Source organism: Bactrocera neohumeralis, chromosome 5 (genome assembly GCF_024586455.1).
Source record: "Bactrocera neohumeralis isolate Rockhampton chromosome 5, APGP_CSIRO_Bneo_wtdbg2-racon-allhic-juicebox.fasta_v2, whole genome shotgun sequence".
Classification (NCBI taxonomy): domain Eukaryota; kingdom Metazoa; phylum Arthropoda; class Insecta; order Diptera; family Tephritidae; genus Bactrocera; species Bactrocera neohumeralis.
The window spans coordinates 76029419-76050567 of NC_065922.1; the positions used below are offsets into that span (position 1 = coordinate 76029419).

General features: G+C 40.8%; 1 protein-coding gene across 2 annotated transcripts in view; it reads right to left on the reverse strand.

Moving 5' to 3' along the window:
- LOC126760708 (uncharacterized) overlaps positions 1-20531 on the reverse strand; it is a 189223-nt gene extending 168692 nt beyond the window's left edge. For both annotated transcript variants that reach the window (XM_050476549.1, XM_050476548.1), the window contains exons 1-4: positions 20094-20531; positions 17029-17352; positions 4365-8428; positions 3608-4297 (exon numbers count right to left, since the gene is read on the reverse strand). In XM_050476549.1, the coding sequence (XP_050332506.1) occupies positions 3608-4297; positions 4365-8424 (4750 nt within the window). In that variant the 5' untranslated portion in view covers positions 8425-8428; positions 17029-17352; positions 20094-20531. The remainder of the gene's footprint in view (positions 1-3607; positions 4298-4364; positions 8429-17028; positions 17353-20093) is intronic.
- Positions 20532-21149: the final 618 nt, after the last annotated feature.

Here is a 21149-nt window from a genome sequence, read left to right on the forward strand (position 1 = left end):
TGTACTTGCGGCACTCACGTTTAATTTAATCGCTACAATTGTAAACTTCGAAATCTATATAAGCGCATGAATAAGTAAGACGAGCTTTCAGAGATACTTTACACCTAAATATTTTATACAACTAACACTTTAACTACTTCTATCCATATTGCAGCAGTGCCGGTCGCAGTCAACACTTGGCAAACAAACAGACGCGCTGAAAACTTGATGCAACTCCTTGTAGCGCACAGCAAGCAGTGACAACAATAAATAAAACAACAAATGTGGATGTGGAACACAAAGAAAAAGCACACAGGGAGGAAGAAAAATCGAAAAGTAATATTGAAGCAGTAAAACATTTTAATGAAGAAATAAACTTCATGTTGAGAAACTTATTTTTCCTTTCCATTTTCATTTGCAGCTGTGTTTATATGTATGTGAGGACGTTTATAGTGTATGAGAAATACAAAAACGAACATAGTAAATAGACAACTTGTAATTCGAGGCAAGCTTTGCAGCCACCTTTAAGGCAGCGCACTAAGTTTGTCTGCCGGTTGTCATTATATATTGCTTTCTTCCCGCTTTATAAGTGTGTGTGCGTCTCGGCCGCTGTGGCATCCTGTGAGTTCTGTATGTCGTGTGTGTGTATGTGTGTGACAAGTGCAGAACTTTTCAAATTGATTTCATTAATTTGTTCACACATCTTGTTGCCGATTCCTCTCGAGTTGCGCATTTTTCTCGCACTCCCCATTTGTAGGCTATATATTTAACGCGTTGAGCGCAAACTTTTGCAGTTGAGACACTTTTATTTCTTTTTTATTGGTTTTTATTTTTAAATGTTAGCATTAAGTGTGCAGAAATAGAAGCTGAAAACATTCTTTAGCCGCTGATGAATTGGCACGACGGGTTTCCAAAGCAAGCAAGTAAAAAACTAATTTTAAGAACATACCAAATACATAACGGGGTGAGAAATGGTTTCAAAACAGCAAGCAGACTTTGCAGAATATGCCAGTTTCATTATTTCATTTCATACATTTCTCTGCAGAAACTAAAATTTCATCCAATAATTTCTCTGAAACTAAAATGCTTTTCATGTTGCCTATATTACGTGCTACATACAATTTTCTAATGAACAGAAATTAATGCAGCGCGCACTCCATCTCCACATTCAGAAACTTTAAGTGCTGCCAATTAAACGCTAATCGTGCGTGAATATTAATTTAGAGAGCGCAAATAGAAATATTTTACAGTAATTGCATGATTGGGTAATAAAGTAGTGATCTTAACTTTTGAAGCATAGTTTTAGGTGTGCATGCTTAATGATACAGTTATTTAAAAGTGCAGAACATTTTAATAGTTTTTCAAGTGTGCAGAAATGTATGTGAAAAAAATGTCGAAGTATAATTTTAGGCGCAGAACTAACTTCTTGAATTCCATGAGTTCAATTTACAGTTGTAAGTTGACAAAAAATTCCTTTAAGTAAATATTCATGTATTTGAATACAAAAATCGATATACATATTATTGGAAGAGCCGATGAGTAGAATGGATTCTGACAAGACCAGTGATAGATTTAAGATTTATTAAGACAAGCTATGCAAATAACTTCCAAGTCCATGGTATAGAACTCGAAAATGTGAAATCCTTTTTTTCTTGAGCAGTATTATGTTTGTTAACTAAGGATCATAGATCATAGGCAGACATCACCGCATAAAGGAGGTCATGCCAGCTTTCCGCACCCTGAATGCGATTTGAAGCTCCTCGATTAACTCGCGGCATATCAAAATAGAAATATTAAACTCCAATGTTAAGCCCACAAAGCCCATATTACTATACAACTAGGAAGCCTGGCATCTCTCTGATAATCAAAATCTACAAGTTTTCAAAAAACCGTTGCATTCTGGCTCATCACCGTCTGCAAAACGGACTTTTAGGCACGCACAAACGAAACACACAGGAGGTCGGTATGCTCAAAGGAAAACTGGATAAGCTCGGGCATGTTCTGAGACGAGATCCAGACACAGACTGAAGTCCACAAGGTAGTCGAAGGAAAGGTCGAAACGCTCTAATCTAGATACGAAATTTGGACATCAAAATATCAAAGGTTCAAAAGAGTTGGAGTTAAACCAAGAGACTAGCACTAGATCGGAACACTTGGAAGAGACAACAACCCTGCGAAAGTTGGGAGCAGTTCCATATATTTTGTCAATAAGCTGCTAAGACACATAAAATAATTTTTTTGCTTCTTACTGTCGCATATTTTATCGAACTTCCACTTGCCTTCGACATTTTCTTACTATATTTTCCTTCACTTGATATTGCCTACCGCAAGTCTACACACAGAAGCACATTCCGACGGTCTTAGTGCATAAATTCCAACAGCTGAAGTGTCACCGCAAAAGCAATAATTAACACAGATTTCGATTTTATTGACACATTAGACAACAACAATAGCAACAAGCATGAGCGGCACGAAAACAAATGTATGTTTAGCATACACTTAAGTGCTTAAATCAGCCTAATACTACTACAGCAACAATAACAGCTATAAAATCAACAACACTGCCACCTGCCAAACTGGCAGCCATTAAATTATGTTGACAAGATTCGGCAGCTTGTTAAGCGAAATTCCCAACACGCTCATTCGTCAGGCAGTCAGTCAGCCAGCCATTTGGGTCGACAGGCGCACTAGTAACGCTTATAATGATAAATTAAATCGCATTTAATGCAAATACGAAAGTACCGTAATGTGTGAATGGGTGAAAGGGGCGTGTGTAGCAAGCAAGACAGCAGTGTGGCCTAACCTCAACAGAACTGTGAACACATAACCATTGAATTGACGGAATGTCAAAGCATAAGCAGGCTCGCTTAAATATGCATGAAGCGACACTTGGAGACATGGTAAATATGTGATAGAGATGAGGGGGGAAACTTTGCGTTTTGATTAGGTCAGAGCGACTGAGGGCGAACGTTACAAGGTGGTGTAAAGATAATTAAAATTGCTACTTTTTCATATCTTGGAATCGGAAAATTGAAAGAATAATTGTATGCAGTATTTATAAATCGAGACCTTCATTGCTCTTTTCTAGACACTTTCATAGATTCACCACAACCCATATAACAGTACAGGAGAAACGCAAATTACAAAAGCAGCTCCGCTCTATGCTCTTTAATCTGTCACTTTAGGGGTTAAAAAGCTTTTACTTAAGTTGGCACGGCGGCAGAAAAGGCGGCCCTCGCAATGCTTCAACTAACCCGGATGAACTAAGCACAACAGCTGAAGAACACGACCTACCCGAGATCCAATTAAAAATTTAATTGGCATGAGCAGAGACGAACTGTGCCGTTACACTTGCTTGCTTTGAGAGGAGGTTATATGAATGTTAAAGTGTGGGCGAGGTAGGGAGCATCAAGCAGCATAGCAGCAATAGCGGAGAAGACAAGATATAAATGCATTAGAGAGCTTAACTGAAATGTAACCACAAGTTGTGTACATATATAAACTATACAACTACAGTTACGATCATTGTAGGGTTTGTTGTTAATAAAATGTTACTGACCCTTCTCATATTTATGAGTATATATACACATAAACAATAAATATAAAATAATTTGCTTTGGAGACTCACCACTTGCGTCCTGTTGCGGTCCTGCTGATTGTTGTTGCTGCTGCTGCTGGTGCTGATGTTGATGCTGTGCTTGATGATGATGAATGTTGGGCGCGCAGAAGGCGCTCGCACCGCTGCCCGCTGTCATGGAGAGCGTGGAATGTGGCGGTGGCAGCAGGCCACTGGGCGCTGTCTGTTGATGCGGCGGTCCAGTTGGTGGCGCATAGACGCTGGAACGATAAGTTGGTGGTGGCGATACCACATCACAGCGCACCGGTCCAACCACGCTCGATGTGGGCGGTGGTGGCGGCGGCGGTCCGTAATGTGACGGTGGCGGTGGTTGATAGAGATGTGGCGGCGGTGGTGGCGGACCACCAGCTGTGGTTGGAGGCCCAGCATGCATGCCATGTTCACCGCCTACTTGAGGATATTGATGCGCATGTGCGTGTGCATATTGATGTTGATGATGTACATGCATGCCGGCCGCAGCGGCGGCGGCTGCAGCTGGCGACATATGATGTGCATGATAGGCAGCAGCTGCCGCAGCGGCGGCGGCTGCATACGAGGGCGGTGGTGGGCCATGTTCAGGCGCACCATGCTCGGGATGTAGTCCCAAATCGCTGGCGTGATACATGCCAGCACCGCTGAGTGCTTCAGGTAAGGTATTGCCGACTGCAGTGGGCGGCGGTGGTGGTGGTGGTGACACTTGCGCTGTGTGGGGCGGTAGAGAAAAATTTAAATTAATATCAATTAAAATGATAAAAACTCTATAACTTACCGTCACTCATTGCTCCACCTGTTGACGCACCTGGCGGCAACATGCTAGAGAGCGCGCTCAACGGCGTGTAAGATTTAGGTGGATCTACCGAACTGGGACGCAACACTCGTTCCTCGGTAACACTCGATTGGACACGGTATTGCATTTTACAGTATGCCTCTTGACCAGAACCCGTTGTGGAGTTCACATACACACCCGTGATAGTTACGTCGGTATCCTGTACGATAACGACGCTGGATGAAGTCGGTCGACTGGAGTCTTTAGCGTCCTTTGTGCTGCCCGAATCGCGAAAACCGGCTGTGGTAGTTGTATCTGTATTTGTCTCTTTGGTATCTTTTGAATATTTTGAGTCGTTGCTCTCTTCATTCAAATTCAACGGCCTCGACTCTCTAGCAGTGCCGCTGGCATTAGACGCATTCGAGCTATTGGCTGTGGCCGTAGTATTGGCAGTGACTTCGCCAGTATCTTTTGCATTCAAAGTCTCGTCGGATGTTACTGTGGCTGTGGGCGCTTTCTTAGAGTCCTTTGCCACATCCTTAGATTTTTTTGCCGGCGTAGATGTTTTCTCCTCACCATCGGTACTATCGTAGCTGCCATAGGCAAGATTTTTATCAAGATGACGTTCCACCTCGTAAGTGGCCGCAACTATGGCGCTGGCATTCAAACTCGCCATACGTTTGCGCGCCAAAATGCCCTTGTAATCGCCAATTAGTTCCTCACGTAGCATGCGCTTGCGCTTCTTTGGTGGTTTTCGAGCTTCTAGTTTTGCTTTTTGCACCTTTGATTTCTCTTTATCCTGGGCTTTGTCTTCATTATCGCTTACTTCGGTGTTTTCACCACCATCGGAAGTATCGGTCTTCAATTTTACTATCTTCTTCAATGGCTTCTTAATTTTTGTATACTTGCGCTTTACTCTGATAGTATCCTTTTCTTTAGAATTATCTTTTTCTTTGTCTTTGTCTTCCTTAGCTTTGGAAATCTTGCTACTCGAGGCCTCTTCTTCTTTTCTTTCCTTTTCTCTTAATTTCTCAGCTTCCTTTTCTTTCTTGTTCGCCAACTTTTTCTGTAATTTCTTGCGCTTCAGTTTCATTTTGTCTATCTCCTCATCTTCAGTGTCACCACTTTCCTCGAATTCCCAATGCTTACCGAGTCCGCGGCCGCCGGGTACATGACGCAATTCTCGCTTTGGTTCCACCTCTTGTGGTTCATCATCTGATTCAGCTTTCTGCGGCTCATCGGCTTTGCTAGTTTCGTCGCTCTTTTTATCCTTCTTTGATTTGCCTTTTTCATCCGTCTCTTTTTCCTTATCCTTCTCTTTTTCTTTGTCTTTCTCATCTTCACTACCATCCACAGTGCGGATCTTGGGTGGAAGTTGTGTTGCTTTTGACAGACCCAGCTCATACGCTGTGCGTGATTCGTTCTCATAAAGACACTGTACCTTGGCTAAGGCATTTAGTGAGGCCATGCGATGACGTTTAGGACCAAAGTCGATTAGCTTCTTTTCATCTTCCGAGTCGCTGCTTGCCGTGGAGGAGTCTTTTTGTACTTTACTGCTCTTCACTTTTGATTTTTCCGTCTTTTGTAACATTTTTCCCTTGACTGCTTTTATAATTTTCTTTGTTATCAAGGGTTTCTTCTTGTAAACTTTCTTTGTCACCTTTGACTTGACTACCTTTTTAGTTTTAGATGTAGACTGAGCAACAGCTCGAGAAACATCATCAGCTTTATGTGATTTGTCAGCTTCTTTTTCATCAGTGTCCTCTTTTGCTTTTTCTTCAGTTTGAGAATTTTCGATTAACTTTTTAATCTCTTCCGGCCCTTCTAGCAACTGTTCTTCTTTTAGTGCCTCCTCCACTTTTGTTTTCTTTTCATCAATATCCAACGAGGTTTCTTTACTCTTGAGACTCTCTTTAATGGATTTGGTTTTGTGTTCCTCATCGGCGAATTCACGTAGATTCTTCAATGTAGGAAGATCCATTTTAATATTATCCTCCTCTTCAGAGCCAGAACGAAAGTCATAGATATCATTGGCAGCAGAACTGTTTGATTTGTCAACTGCCAACTTTTGCGCAAATTTAGATTTCTTACCCGCCATCTTGGCAGTGGGGTTGGACTTCACTGGCGGCACTTTGTACTTGCTTTGTAATCTATGCTTAATATTTGACATTTGCTTCTTTCCAATAAGTGGTGAGCACGGGGCAGAGCTCCCCGCTTTTTCAGAGATTTCTTCCTGTTTCAGTGGCTCCAGCTTCACAATCTCGACGTCCGCTTCTTGTGGCTTAACATCCAGTTCCTCCTTCTTGTGCTCCACTTCTTTGGGAGCGCTTGCACAAACCGGCATTTCTTCTATATCCATTTGCACTACCTCTGTATTAGCATCTAATACTATTCTTAATGTTTCTTCTTTATCTATTAGCTCTAAAGGTTCTACAACTGTCTTCGCAGGTTCCTGTATATTGCACTTGTCTGGATTCTTTGGATTCGTCTTCACTTTTTTCGGCGATGGCGTTTTTTTAGGAGTTTTTTCAGCCTTTGTTTCTCCGTTATCTTTGTCTGGTGGATCAGGTGGTTCTACAGCCTTGCAACCTTGCGGGTCTGATTTCTCTTCAGTTGGCATGCTGGTTCCGGCGTTTTCCTCCTTGGCCTCCTCAGTAGATTTCTTTAAAAGTTTGGCCTTAAGTAGTCTCTTCTTTAAAGGTGTCCCAACTATGGCATCATTTCTAGGATTGCCACTTTGTTTCTGTGCTTTGGACTCATCATCGTTTGATTTTTGAGAAGGCGCTTTTTTGCTCTTTTGATTGGCGTCGGTCTTATTGGCACGCTTAGCCGTTATCTTTTTTTTGGGTGCCATTTTGGCAGTAGGATTTTTGTCCGTTTCACTGGGAGCCGCTTGAGATTCGCTACTCTTTGTAGTGTCTTCTTTGACAGAGTCTAACGTATGCTTATTCGATTTTAAGGTTTCGTCAAGGATGATTGGAGATTCGTCTGTGTGTATGTTTGAGATTTCCTTACTGAGTTCTGCCGCATCAATTGTTTTTTCTGCTTCTTTGCACTTTGAATCGTTTTCTTCCACTCTCTCTTTTTCTTTTTCTTTACCTTTGTCTTTCCCTTTTTCTTTATCTTTATCCTTGTCTTTCTCCTTTTCCTTATCTTTGTCTTTATCTTTTTCTTTAGCCTTCTCCTTTTTATCTTCCTCTTGTCGAGCTTTTATACGCGCTATGTTTGATTTTGGCGGATTTAAGCTCGCTATCACTTTAACCGCAGCTGCACGCGACTTCGTCTTCACGTTCTCTGATATCGAAGACTTTAGCGTGTCTTGTATGCGTTCCTCGCTTGGCAGTATATTATCGAAACCGCTTATTTGTATATCAAGACTCTTGAGCATTTTACTTATTGCTTTGTTCTTCCCATCTTTACGATCTTCCACCTTGCTTTTATTGCTATTGGCGGAAGTGGCGGATGTGCTTGGTGGTTCCGAATCAGCCTTTTGCTTCTCCGACTCCACCTTTTTGTTTGTTGTGCAGGAAGACTTTTCTTTCGTCTCGGAAGTGTTCGATTTTTTCACATTCTCTCGAGAGGGCGTACGCTTTGTAGACTTAGTTGTATGCGCAACATTTCTAACTGAATCTTCAGGTTGTTCGAGCTTCGTTTTCGGTTGATCCTTTGCTAAGCTTTCTTCAGCAGCTTCAGCGTTGCCAATATCTTTGACCACTTCGCTTTGATTCGTGTCAAGATTTTCGAACACTTTGCTTTCAATTTCAGTTTTCTCTAACTTATTATCTTTCTCTGCCTCCTTAATTTTTTCGTGCTCTTTACTGACCACTGTTTGCTGTTTCTTAGCTGGGGACGGCGTCCGACCGTGCGTACTACGCTTCACCGTCGTCGCGTTGCTGGCAACGGCAATCGGTTTACGCGCCACTGGCGAACAGTGTGCTTTGCCCGGTGTAGGACGTTTTTTCGCCGTTGCGACTGGGTTGCTCGACGAGCGTTGCTGACGCTCTGTGGTAGTGGCGCCAGCGGCGGCGGCAGCTGCTGTTATGAGACGCTTTTTAGGTCCCATTCCCCTGTAAAGAAAGTAAAGTTCTATTAAAAAGCGCTCACAATACAAGCATTTCAAATACGCCGATAATTAGAGCACATTCATTAAACTTCTTACTAAAAGCTTAGTTTTGTTGCGCTCAAATACGCAATTGACTAACGGGCTAAGCACTCGCACGTGCTAAACACGAAGCGAAAACAGAGAACGCGAAAAAGAACAGAGGATGGTAACACTCTACAAACACCGCTTGGTGGCGTTTCGTAAATTAGAAGTCCTTTTTTCAACTACCGAACAACTTAAGTTTTTTTCTTCCACACGCTATGCTCCAAACGTTCACTTCGCGCCTCTATCGGCGCTTAATCGCCTTCATGGCACATTTCTGTCGGTAATTGTCTGCTCAACACCAGTTCATGTATACTGACGCCACGCCGATTCGTTAACCTAACGAACGCTTAGTGAATTAAATCCCTACAAGCCAAAAACAACAGCAACAATAGCCATAACAGCTATAAAATGACACACGTCGTAAAGGATTGTCAAGCAAAGCGTATTCATGAGCAGACCTCTAATGCCAGAAGTGCTCGGCGAAAGGATGCAAAACTATATGGGATCCATAAAAAATAAGTGATGCCAGCAAATCAGCATATGTCAATACTTGAGCGCGGCGACAGCGCATAAAGGAGTTTTACAAATGCAACGTTGCATCCAAATGAAGCAGCGCACTGGTGTGCTGGCGTTGCGGATAATGAATGTTGAGTAGCGTGAAAAAATAGCGCAAAAAAGTAGCGTAAAAAGTACGCAGAACTGAAGCAGCGACAGCATGAGGTGGCGATAGGACGTGTGCTTGCCATTGCGGAAGCGCGACGGCAGATGTAGAGGCGGCAGCGGCATACACAGCACTACATGCAATACACGTCAACAATAACGTACGAAGTCGCGCTGCCTTAGTAGTTTGGGGGTTTGGTGGTTGGCGGCTTGTGTTGAGTCCATAAACTGTCGACCGTGTAACCACAAGTGACATGTGAGTGCGCCACACAAGCTAGCACACTTTTAAACCGAGGCAGTTGCGCGCACATACTCACAGCTCTTACACGAAGCGCGGCCGCTCGCCTATCTACTGTCTGCCGGTTGTTGGTGACATGTTTCGCGCACTTAATCCACTTGTTAGACGGATTTGGAGCTTGCCTGCCGTTTGCTTGCGCCGCACGCGTCCACAACTCGCGTCAGTTGCTGTGTTATAAGTACTGTTTCACCCACTTTTCGCCACAACTTGCAACGTTTCATTATTATAATTTTTTCTTGCTCAGCGCGCATCCTGTGTAGTTTGACTCGTTGGCTGTTTGTCGAGCGCTTGAGTTTTTGAGTATTTGAAAGCCAACACCAAGCGCGCAGGCAACCCTCGCGCCAGTCGTATAGAGACAATGCCTGCTTTATGAGCTCACAATGGGGACACAAGCACTTGTGGGCAAGTGTATGCCGTGTAGTGCTCAACTTTCTGCCATGTGGCTGGTATTCGCCATAACAGCCGAAGTCAGTTAGTTGGTTTTAGTCGCTACACAAAACCTCGGGAATTAGTTGCAAGGATTTTGAAGAATTCGCGTTGAATTGTGTTGTGTGTTGAGTGCGTTGTTAATTGAAAGGCTCTGTAAATATTTGTATGGACGCATTATGCGCTCAGCAAAGTAATTTTAATATTGTGCACGAAAGAGTTCACATTTTGCTGAAAATTGGGTTAATGGTGGGCAAAGCTCATTTGGGTGGCCTCCACCATTTAGCGGAGAGGAATCACAACTTCTTGGGTCCAACAAGTTTATGTGTGGTCTGTGACCGGCTAAGTTCTAAGTTTCAGGAGTTGGATCTTTAGAGTTCCCGAGCTTAATAGGTTTCCAAATAGAGGTATGAGAGTCTTAGAAACTCGTCTGTAAGTTTTTAGACATACTGCTTTTGAGTTCAGCAGGTTAATATGTGGTCCATGACTATCTGCAGTTCTAACAAAGTTTCAAAAGTTGGGTCTTCAGAGTTTCCGAGCTTAAATAGACTTCACCAAGTTAAGGTGTGGTCTGTGGTCGTCTAAAGTTTAATTGAAGTAACAAAAGATGGAGCGTCCCCAAGTTTGAATAGTGTATGAACACCGTACACACATGTACGAGTGTAAACCTTGGAAACTCGTTTATGAGTATACATATAAGTGGACATAAGGTTCCAGCGTTCAGCAAAGTACTCGGTGGTCTTTTACCGTCTGATGTGTGATTTAAGTTTCAAAATTTGGATCTTTGGAGTTCTCGCGCTTGAACAGTGTTCTTAAACCTTAAACCTTGGAAACTCGTCTGTAAGTCTATAGATATACTGCTTTTGAGTTCAGCGGGTTTATATGTGATCTATGTCGGTCTGAACTTTGGTTAAAGTTTCATAAATACATCTTTAGATTTCTCGAGCTCTCAAGTTCAAAACGCAAAGTTTTTCCCTATTTACTTGGTAAAAATTATGGTACTTGTATATTTGGAGGCTTATCGAGAGCTGAGATAAATGTTGACAAGTTTCTGCAAGCTTTAAATCAGCAATCCCTACTGAATGCTTTATGACGACGCTTACCACAATATTATTTAATCTATTGATAAACATTTGTCCAACAGTCCCAAAACCAGTAGCCAATTGAGTTCAGATGCCTTCAGAATTCCTAAGTTCTTAGTAGTTTCATGGGACGTCGCAATGTCTATCATACATCAAATACAATTTCTACATATATGGAATGATGAAGTATGCTTTCTTACAAAGTTAGAGGTGAGCTTAACCACCTATCATTGTCAGTCGGCTAACAGAAGGATAATGAAAGCCATCGGTTAACTATACAGGGAAGATCTTTTCAACTGGTTGACTGATCGCTGCGGAATTTCAAAGGCTCAAGAGCTTATCAACGAATTTTCGGGTCAATACCGCTTTGTGCCCAGAATCTAATTTTGGAGCTTTGTATTTCATTTCCCCTGCAAAGAACTTTACTGGTCCCAGAAAATTTACTTGTATGAATACAAATCAAATTTGGGAGCTTGTGATTCCAATTCACCATATCGAAATAAGCTTGAGCCACCCATCGCAGCTCCGGGAGTCTTTTGTAAATTAATTTCCTCAAAAATAACAGAACTAAGCCTGGCTTATTACACTCCCTTTGTCCATTTCACAATTGAAGCATAACAATAAAAAGCATAAATGCTAACTGAAAATGGAAAAAATATTAAAAAGCGCTTCGTTAACAATTCAGAAAGCTATTTCGCGCCTTTTTTCGCGCACGAATTGCGATCGCACACATACACACGCAGGTATGGCCAGATATGGCAGATAAAAAGCGCGCACAGCAGAGAACTTTCAACACAAAATAATAACAACAACAACTGTAAGCAACAACAAGACGTAACGCCTGCAAGTATGCCATGAAAAGCCGTACGCGCGTTGTTGCATGTTGGATGGAAGCTAGCGGCAGCAACGCGCCATACAAGCGTCCAAAGCGCGAAAAAGCCAACACCAGTGCAAACAAAAAGGAAACAGAAACGAAAATAAATGAATGCAGCGCAACACGGCCGACGCTTGCATGTACAGCAACAAACAAGCTATTGTAACAACAGCAACAATACATATGGTAAGCAGTGCGTACATACATGCATATTACTGGTGTAAGTAGCGGCATGTATTTGTCACGCATTGCGTTGCCGTTGTTTGTATGTGTGTTTGCGCTCGTTTGTGTATTTGTATATTTGCTTGTTGGTGGCAGGCAAATAACAAATAAACGCAACAAAACCGTTAGCTTGCGCGTGTATATGTGCGTATGTATGTATTTGTTTGTACGCGTCTTATATCACAGTAGTGCGTATGATAACTTATGCTTGTATTTATAAGTTTAACTGTTTGTGCGTGCGGTCGTGCATCCGTCGACGTTTCCGCACAACGCTACAGCGCTGTGATCTCCGGTTCGTTGGCTGAACAAGAGTCCCAACACGCACGCCGCCCCACAACCATCAAGAAATACGCTGGTTGCCTACGCTTTTTTTGTTTTTTTTTTGCGCCCCTTACAACAGCAACAAATAAGTAGCTGATTGTCAAGCCGCTTGTCCACCCGCGCGCTCAAGCGCTTCAACATTTTTGCTTACGCGCAGCAACTGGCATTTTTTCCACTTTTTCACGAGTATGTAAGCAGTTAAGTGCAGAGCATTTTCAACGCTCTGCGGATGCTCGATGTCAGACGTCGCACAACGCCACCGGAAATCCACACTCACTTGTGTACTCACCTCGGAGGCGCTTTGCGCACTCGCTTGTATGTCAGGCTGTCGCTCGAGGCGCAAGGAAGGATGCGAGTCTCTGCGCGACATACGTCATGTGTTGCTGACAGCAAAAGCAGTAGCAAAAACAACAAATGCGCGAAATATACCCTCACACCCATGCAATTCGTCTATGAATTATGATTACGCCCGCACACTTGAGCAGGCTCTATGGCGGTAATGACAGGCTCAACGCATAACAAAGAGTTAAGTGTTGAGAGAGTAGAGCAGGAATAGGCAGTGGATGTTGGCGCTTCCAAGTACTAGGTAGACAGGAAATCGGTTAGCATCGCCAGCGTTTATCAACACTTATTCTTCTTCTTATTCTTCTTCTGCTTTATTCAATTTTCCTCTGCAACTTTCTTGCACGTAATTACACCTGACATCTCTGTAGGCGTTGATAGTTATGTCACGCGTACACGTTGACACCCTGGACCTCTTGGATGAATGCTGCGGATGTAGTAGGTTTTATGTAGACTTTCACATCAGGTTTAAAAAAAGTGATGTTGAAACGAGTAGCTGATGAATGTGACGAAAGAAATACATTCCTACGAGAATAGGAAAGATAAGGTGGTACAAACTGATAAAACTGTGAGGAGTGACCAAATTCAGATAGGTCATTAGATAACCCGGGCATACTTCATTAACTCTTTTTATCTGGATAGTTCTTCAAATTGTGACCACCATGCTAAATCCAATGGCGAAGCTCCATCCACACTCATGAACTATGATAAACTAATTATACTAAAATTTTAGGATCGACACCGGTTCACACTTTTGCTAAGACTCTTTCTTCAGTATCGATTTCAAACAAGTTGGAAAACTTCAAGACACCTACCATAAAGAAGAAAGGGTACTTAGCTATATTTATTTGACCCACAGGTGTAGACATACTTCCTAACCGTTCTCACGCACGTCGGGTCTAAGTAACTGGAGCGAAAGCGGATTGCTATCCAGCCTAGGACTGTAAACATGGCATAATTCCTCAAAATCACTACAAGAATATTTTTTGGCGATACAACAACAACACACTTCTTAAATCCTTCATAAGTCGCTCTCCCTCTCTCTTGAAAAGTTTAATCTAAATAATTCAAACCTGAAATATCAGTTTATTGACAATTTGTAGACTACTGACCTAGAAAGAAGTGATAGAAAATAGTAGTAGTTAGGTCTTTATGGGGCAAGTCATGAAGTTGAGAAGTTAGGGTCGTATATTTGTTGTCCAAAACCCTAAATACCGTAATCTCTAGTGACCAAAATGTTAGTAGAAAAATAAGGCAAGTTCAGAGCAGGGGTTTGTCATTGTTTGAATTTTCAGAAGAATCTGCGAAATTCAGTGCTGATTTATCTTAGCTTGTCTGAAAAGTCCGAGGCAAAGTCAGATATTGTCTACACAGAAAAGCAATTTACTTAAATGGTGAAAACGCAAACAAAACAGAGAAAGAAAGAGCGTGAAGAGAATTGTGACGGCAGCGGAGAGTAAGCGAAGGTTTGTTTACATTTGTAGCTTGCTCTTAGCAAAATAAGCATATGCCTTCTTTGTACATTTTAGATAGCAATAAATTGATTTTGTAAAAAATAACGAGAAAACAAAACTTTTACGGCAGTCGAAAAAGTTTTTTCGTAGTTTGTCAGTAGATATCGTTGAAGTCGATTGTCTCCAGCGCTACCAATCACATTGTGTCATACCATACAGTGTTGGAAAGGTGAGGTTTTAAGCTTCTTTTAAAACAAAAAAAGTATTAAATTGGGGGAAGTTAAAAAAAAAGTTACAGTTGTGCAAAAATGAGTGAAAATAATGAAGAATTTCGCTATATTTTGAAATTTTTGTATAAAAGAGGCCAGAATGCCACCAATGAAATTTGTGAAGTTTACGGAGACGGTGCTGTATCAGTTCGTGTAGCACAACAATGGTTCGTTCGCTTCCATTCGGGAAATTTCGCAATTTCCTTTTTAACTGATGAAAGTTTTGCACTGATGGAATAAAGTCTCTAGCAGAAAAATGACAAAAAGTGGTCGATCAAAATGATGTATATTTGCTTATTTATTTGTTATTATAAATAAATTAAAAAGAAGTTGAAGTTTGATTAGAAATACGAAAAGACTATCCATATGTGATTTGAATTTTTTATAATTTTTTTTTACACAAAAACTTTTTTCAATTTCAAAAAGATTAAAGATTGCTTTCAGTTACCTCATTCATACAAAAATGCATATTTACGCTGCCAAAAAACTTCGACAGATACAAAGCAACTCCACAGAAACACATTTCAAATAAAAAATAAACAAAAAGTAAATAAATAAAAAACAAATAAATCAAGAAAAGCGGCCAGACAGCGTAGCGCGATAACACAGCGCTGGCGGCTACAAACTACGAGTACTCCATTAAGCACCGACAACCACACTAACAACCCGTTGGCAGCCAAGAGTTCAAAAACAAAGCACCGTAGTCAGAAACCCCTTCACTTGAGCGCGGCTAGTATTCGGAACGACCTTGCGTTGCTGTTTGCTTTTCAATTAAAAAATCACCGCGAGTAAATAATTTACTTGGATTTAATATTTCCTTACAACACATTTGTTATTATTTGCTTCATCTATCTTTTCGGAGTTCGCTCCCGCTACACCACAGCTAAATAGACAGCAGTTGTTATTTTTTTTTTTTTTTTTGTTTATTTACTGTTGTTGTTGCTATCGCTTTTCGGTTTTCCGTGCTCATTATCGTTAAATTATGTGAAGAGATAATGAAGTTAAGTAGTAAATCGAAAATCAACACACGCGATCCACCTGTAAACAACGTAACAAACATGCGAACCAAATAGAAAAATAACAAAAAAAACAGCAACGCTTGTATCGGAGAAAACAAATGTAGCGTTTTGTTGTGATTGGAAATTGTTGAGCGTGGAAGTAGGTGGGCGTGATTGGCGCCTAAATTGTTTTGATTGCTGGGTGGGCAATCAAATCAGTGAAGTATGTGCGATATATAAATATTAGATGAATACATAAAATAAATTATGTGTGGTCCACGTTTCTACATAGTCGCGATACGGAATGCCGAGCGCGTTATAACTTTTTTATACTAACTTGCAGGAGACTCCCAAGTTGATCGGATCTCTGCACAAAACGTGATCCGTAGCATCGATATACTTATGTAAACATATGTATATCGGAAACAATTGGGACAGAATAGACATTCCAGAGCAGTGGTATCGCCAAAGCTTTTAACCACGGTTTGATATTCTTTGGAGTAATATTGAGACGAAGGAACTATGCTCTTGAACATTTCTCCAATTCAAACAAAATGTCTAAGTATTTGAGGTCCACCTTAACGTCAGAATACGGAAAGACGAGTGCGTTAAGTCTGTTTTACATAAACTCGAAGTAAAACTCAAGCTGATCGGATCGCTCAACGAAAGGTACTCTGTAACTTGATATTCGGAAAAATCCAGGCCAGTTTGTACCGCAGTTTGGTTGATATTCAAATAATATTGAGTAGAAGAAATTGTGCTTCAAGACCTGCTGAGATCTTTTTCAATTCAAACATAACCAGAAGAAAATCAAAGCCCTACAATTAACAGGTCAATTGAAAAGTCGCCGGCCTGACGCAAAGATGACTACTACAATGGCATCAATGATTAGTATGCCATTTTAGACGTGATGAAAAGAGCACCGAAGACGGTGAACGCAGTGGACGCCCAAAAGAGGTTGTTACCGACGAAAACATCAAAAAAGTCCACAAAATAATTCTGGAAGTGCCTGCACTCTTAAGATATCATATTATTAACGAATATTTGGGTGTAATAAAGCTCTGTACAAAGTGGGTGCCACTTTTAACCAAAAAAAAACGACGACTTGATGATTCGAAGCAGTGTTTGGAGACTATAAAGAGTAATAAATTCGAGTTTTATCGTCGATATGTGACAATGGATGAAACATGGCTCCATCATTTCACTTCGAAATCCAATCACCAGTCATTCAAGTGGACTACACACTATAAAACCGCTCCAAAGCGTCGATAAAACGCCACAATCGGCTGGTATGCTTATGGCATCGTGAAGTACTGAATAAGTAAGTAAGTGAATATTCTCCAGATCTGGTCCCCAGCGACTATTTCCTATTCTTAATATCAAAATAATGTTCGCTGGGGAGAAATTTTCGTTGAATGAAGAGATGACCGCCGAAACTAAGGCCTATTATGAAGCAAAGGACAAATCGTAGTACAAAAATGATGTCAAAATGTTGGCAACTAAACAAACTGCTTCACTGCAACAGAAGTTACCGTTTTTCTTGTTTTTTTTTGCTAATGTCTATCGCTACTTACTTTTGCACGTGCAAACAGCTGATCAATGCTTGTTCTGCTCTATCCAACTGACATTTGTTGGTCCGTGAAAATTCAAACTAAAGATTAAAGCCGACGTATTCCAATTTGACACTTTTGCTGATCAGCCGCAGAGAAACCGATAATTTTGGTGACAACCAAATGGTTGATTTGCATTTTAGGTTTATGAATTAACGGACAGTATAGTGGCACATACCAATTGGCAACACTTTGTTTTCCACATTTTCTAATTGAATTTTTACATTTTTGCTAATTTTGAATATTACACACACTGACACAAAATTCAAATGTTTAGTATTTTTGAAGCTATAATGGTTCAACAAATATAAAAAAATTGTTAGGTGATTTTTTTTTAATTTTTTAACTATTTATTAGAAAAAATCAGTATTTCTAATGCAGAAATTTTTAAACTTATTTATTTGTATTTTTTTATTTTTTTGCACTTCATACACATTTTCATTCACAAATAGTTGCATTTATATGTAAATAAATGCGTATCAATTCTAATTTTATGCTTGACATTCACATTGACACTCATTTACTGCTGATAGCAGCGCTGTCACTGTCACTTCGCTATTTCCAGCACTTTGTCGGCTGAGATTACGGTGAATTATTAATTAAGCGGCTTTCAATTAAAATATACAACAAATTCAATTAAAATTTCTACTACACTTTTTTATTATTCATGGATAGTCAGTTAATGGACGTAATCGAGTTGCGCGTGAAGCCAACATATACGCACACACACCCGCACATATAAATAAAAATACACATGCGCAGCACGCACAACCGCATACTTGGCTTCTTATTGGAATGTACATATAAACATATGATAAAATAAAAATACGCAAGTTGGCAATGCTGCAACGTAAATAAACAAATGAAGATGCACATACAGAGAGCGAGCGCGCGTTGCTGGCAGCGGAAGAGCAGCAATGTCGTATATTTCCTGTCGAGAGTCAAACACATACACTGTACAGTGAATTAGTGTGCGTGCGCATGTGAGCGCGCCTGTTAAATATAAACGTCAAATAGCATTTTTGACAGTTTCGTGACAGCTATAGTGGCACTCTACCAACTAAAGTGACAGCGCTGCTTTTGCGTACGAACAGCTGAGAAAACGATTTTTTTCTTCAAGTGATTGGGCAGCATTGTCACTTATAGCTGCCTTGCTGCCGTGCGCCCACCCACCCTCTTTGCAACTACGGCACACACAGATACTGCAAGTGAACATGCACTCACGTACACAAACAAACGCAAGCGCTCACTCACTCACTCTCTTTCTCTGCGCTCACTTTAAATTGGTAATGCTTGCGCGCTCCGCAGTCATTATTTGGCACTGTGTTGAAAGTTAGTTTTTTTCTTTTTGTGTTCAAATAAGAAAACTTGTAGATACACAGAAGCGCTGATACACGAAAATGTTGACGAAGCTGCTGTAGCAGTACGTAGGGAATTTGTAATAAAAGGCAAAAAACTACACGGAAAGTGTATGAAGCATGGAAATAACATTAAGCACATAAAATAACACAATTTCTGTTTTTTTGTATTTTTTGGTTTTTTTTCATCACTACTAGTTGGAATGCCTGGAGCGTTGTTTCATATACATACATATGTTATGTGTGTGTGTCTACGCTGCTTGCACTCTCGTCGCGTATGCCTTGCTGCGGTACGTACTGTAAGCGTTTGACAGCGGCAGCGACTCATTAAAAAGTGGGCGCGTTTACTAGAATTTAGTAAATTATGGAATGTAATAATGTATTTTTTGTTTAAAAAGGATTACAGTTGCCTGTTTTAAAAGACATGTAAATATTGGAGAGTAATATTTATGGATTTTTAATATATTTGCTGGGTTCAATAATTGTTAATGTTGCCTGTTGTTAGTGTTGCTTTCAGTTTTTCTATAGTTGAATTGATTTAGACCGTCCGTAGACCCCCAGTTTTTGAGATAGCACTCCTTTTCTCCCCAAGAAGCCGTACATTTGTCGGAACCGTCGATAGCGGACCATAGCATATACTATACATACATAGCTGCGACATAAACTGAACTAAAGTCTTGTATAAAAACTTTTTGATGTCACGAGCTATCCTCATGAAATTTGTTATGGATTATTGTCAAAGAAAACGCTAAATTATACCAAGGTATTCCGATCGGCCCACTATATCTAATAGCTGTCATGCAAACTGAAAACTCCATTATTTGTAAAGGGTATTCTAGCTTCAAAGCAATTGAAGTTAACGTTTTTTTGTTTTTAAATTTTCCTTTAGTCGCCTTTTTGTCAGTGATTCAGTCATTGCGTCAGTCAAAATAAGTCAGTAAGTCAGTAAATCATCCAGTCACTTTAGCCGCTTCTATAGCACGTCTGCCTTTATTTCGCTTATTTTTCTTGTTACATTCATACATTTATTTATTTTTTGTTGCATGCCATGCAGCAGCGGGAGCGTTTATTGTATGTATACATTAGCTTAAAACGTATGTATGTAAATATGTAAGCCTTTTAGTGCTTGTACACACACACATAACAACATAATTTTATACGCGCTCTGTCGCATGCACGTATATAAATAAATATGTATGTGTATACATATGTATGTATGTAGGTGTATGCGCGCACTGTGCATTATGGGCGCACATTTCGTTTATACAACTGTATATACATAAAACACTTTATAGCGCCCCGTATCACGTGTGTGCGTGTGTCGGTGTATGTAAATATGCTTATGCCTCTATCTGTGTGTATGTGTGTGTGTTGGTGAGTCCAGCGCTCGCAACGCATACTGCGATTCCCACTCGTTCGTTCGCCCCACCACCCGTCGTACACAACATACTTTGTACGACATAGCGCTTTTTTACACGCCCCCCTCCATGCCGCATACGTTCGTCGTGCGCTTAACTGGAAGTTTTCCACATTGACTTCTTCACTTTTTCACTGCTCTGTGGTATTTACACTTTTTCACACAGATTTTCACTACTTTGTTGCTTTTACCAACGCTTTTGCACGCTCACAACATTCTCGCATAAACTTTTAACTTATTTTTCAATAAATTACCCGTATACTCGTATATTTGCTGGCACCGAAATCTTTTTTCCAACTTGACCGCACGCTTTGTCTCACTACACTACTCGCTGCTGCTGCTGTCTACTATTGCTGTCCAGTCATCGCGCACTCTTTTGCAGTCCATCACTTGCACACTCGCACTTTGCAATTCACTAATTTTCCACTTCATTTCCATGCAGCAATCTTGCATTTCGCTTATTAATGAATTTTTCGTGATTTTTGACACATCACACAACAAAATGAAGGATAAGTACCGTTTTTCGTGTGTTCTCCTGCAAGCTGTTGCAGCCGCACTGTGTGCACACACAACACAACTCCCGCCTAAGGTGGGTGGGCAAGCCAGCTAGCTTGGTTGTCTATTCGGTTAGTTGCAACCGCGGGGAGTGTGGCGGTGCCGTTTGAGAGGGGGATTCGAAAAATTCCAACCGTGCGGACACGACATAACAACGAGATTTTCAATTTAATACTGAATTTTGTTTGCATGCCAAACGTGCGAGCGCACCAAAAACCTACGAATGAAGATGCGTGCAGAGAGCCAATTGCCACACACACACACACACATGCATATATGCACGCATGGCAAATGCAATGCTGCTCGCTCTCCGTCTGAATTGAAGTGCGCTCTTTGTTGTGTTTTGTATGCGTGTGTGCTTAAAATTGTGGTTGATTGGTATTCAACGGACTTTTCACTGATATTTTAAGCTGACTTTTGCGCTGCGTTGGCAGCACTGCTCGTCAAATAAAGTGGAAGTGATTGAAGCGACGGTCAAAGTTTAGTTATATTTAAAATTCAGTTCGAGTTAACTAATTTTTATAAAATTGCTAAATATTTCATAAAAATTTAGTAAATTATTATGAAAATAAGAGCACGTATCACTTAAGAGCACCGAAGAGCACTTTAAGGCTGCAATTATCACAGTTTGCGACTTTACTATCAGCAGCTAGCTAGTTCAATAGGCGAGTGCCAGCACTACGACTTCCGGAAAGTCTGCCTATATCCTGGACCTTTCACGCTTTTTAACTACAAAAAGTCCAAAACTCCCCCGT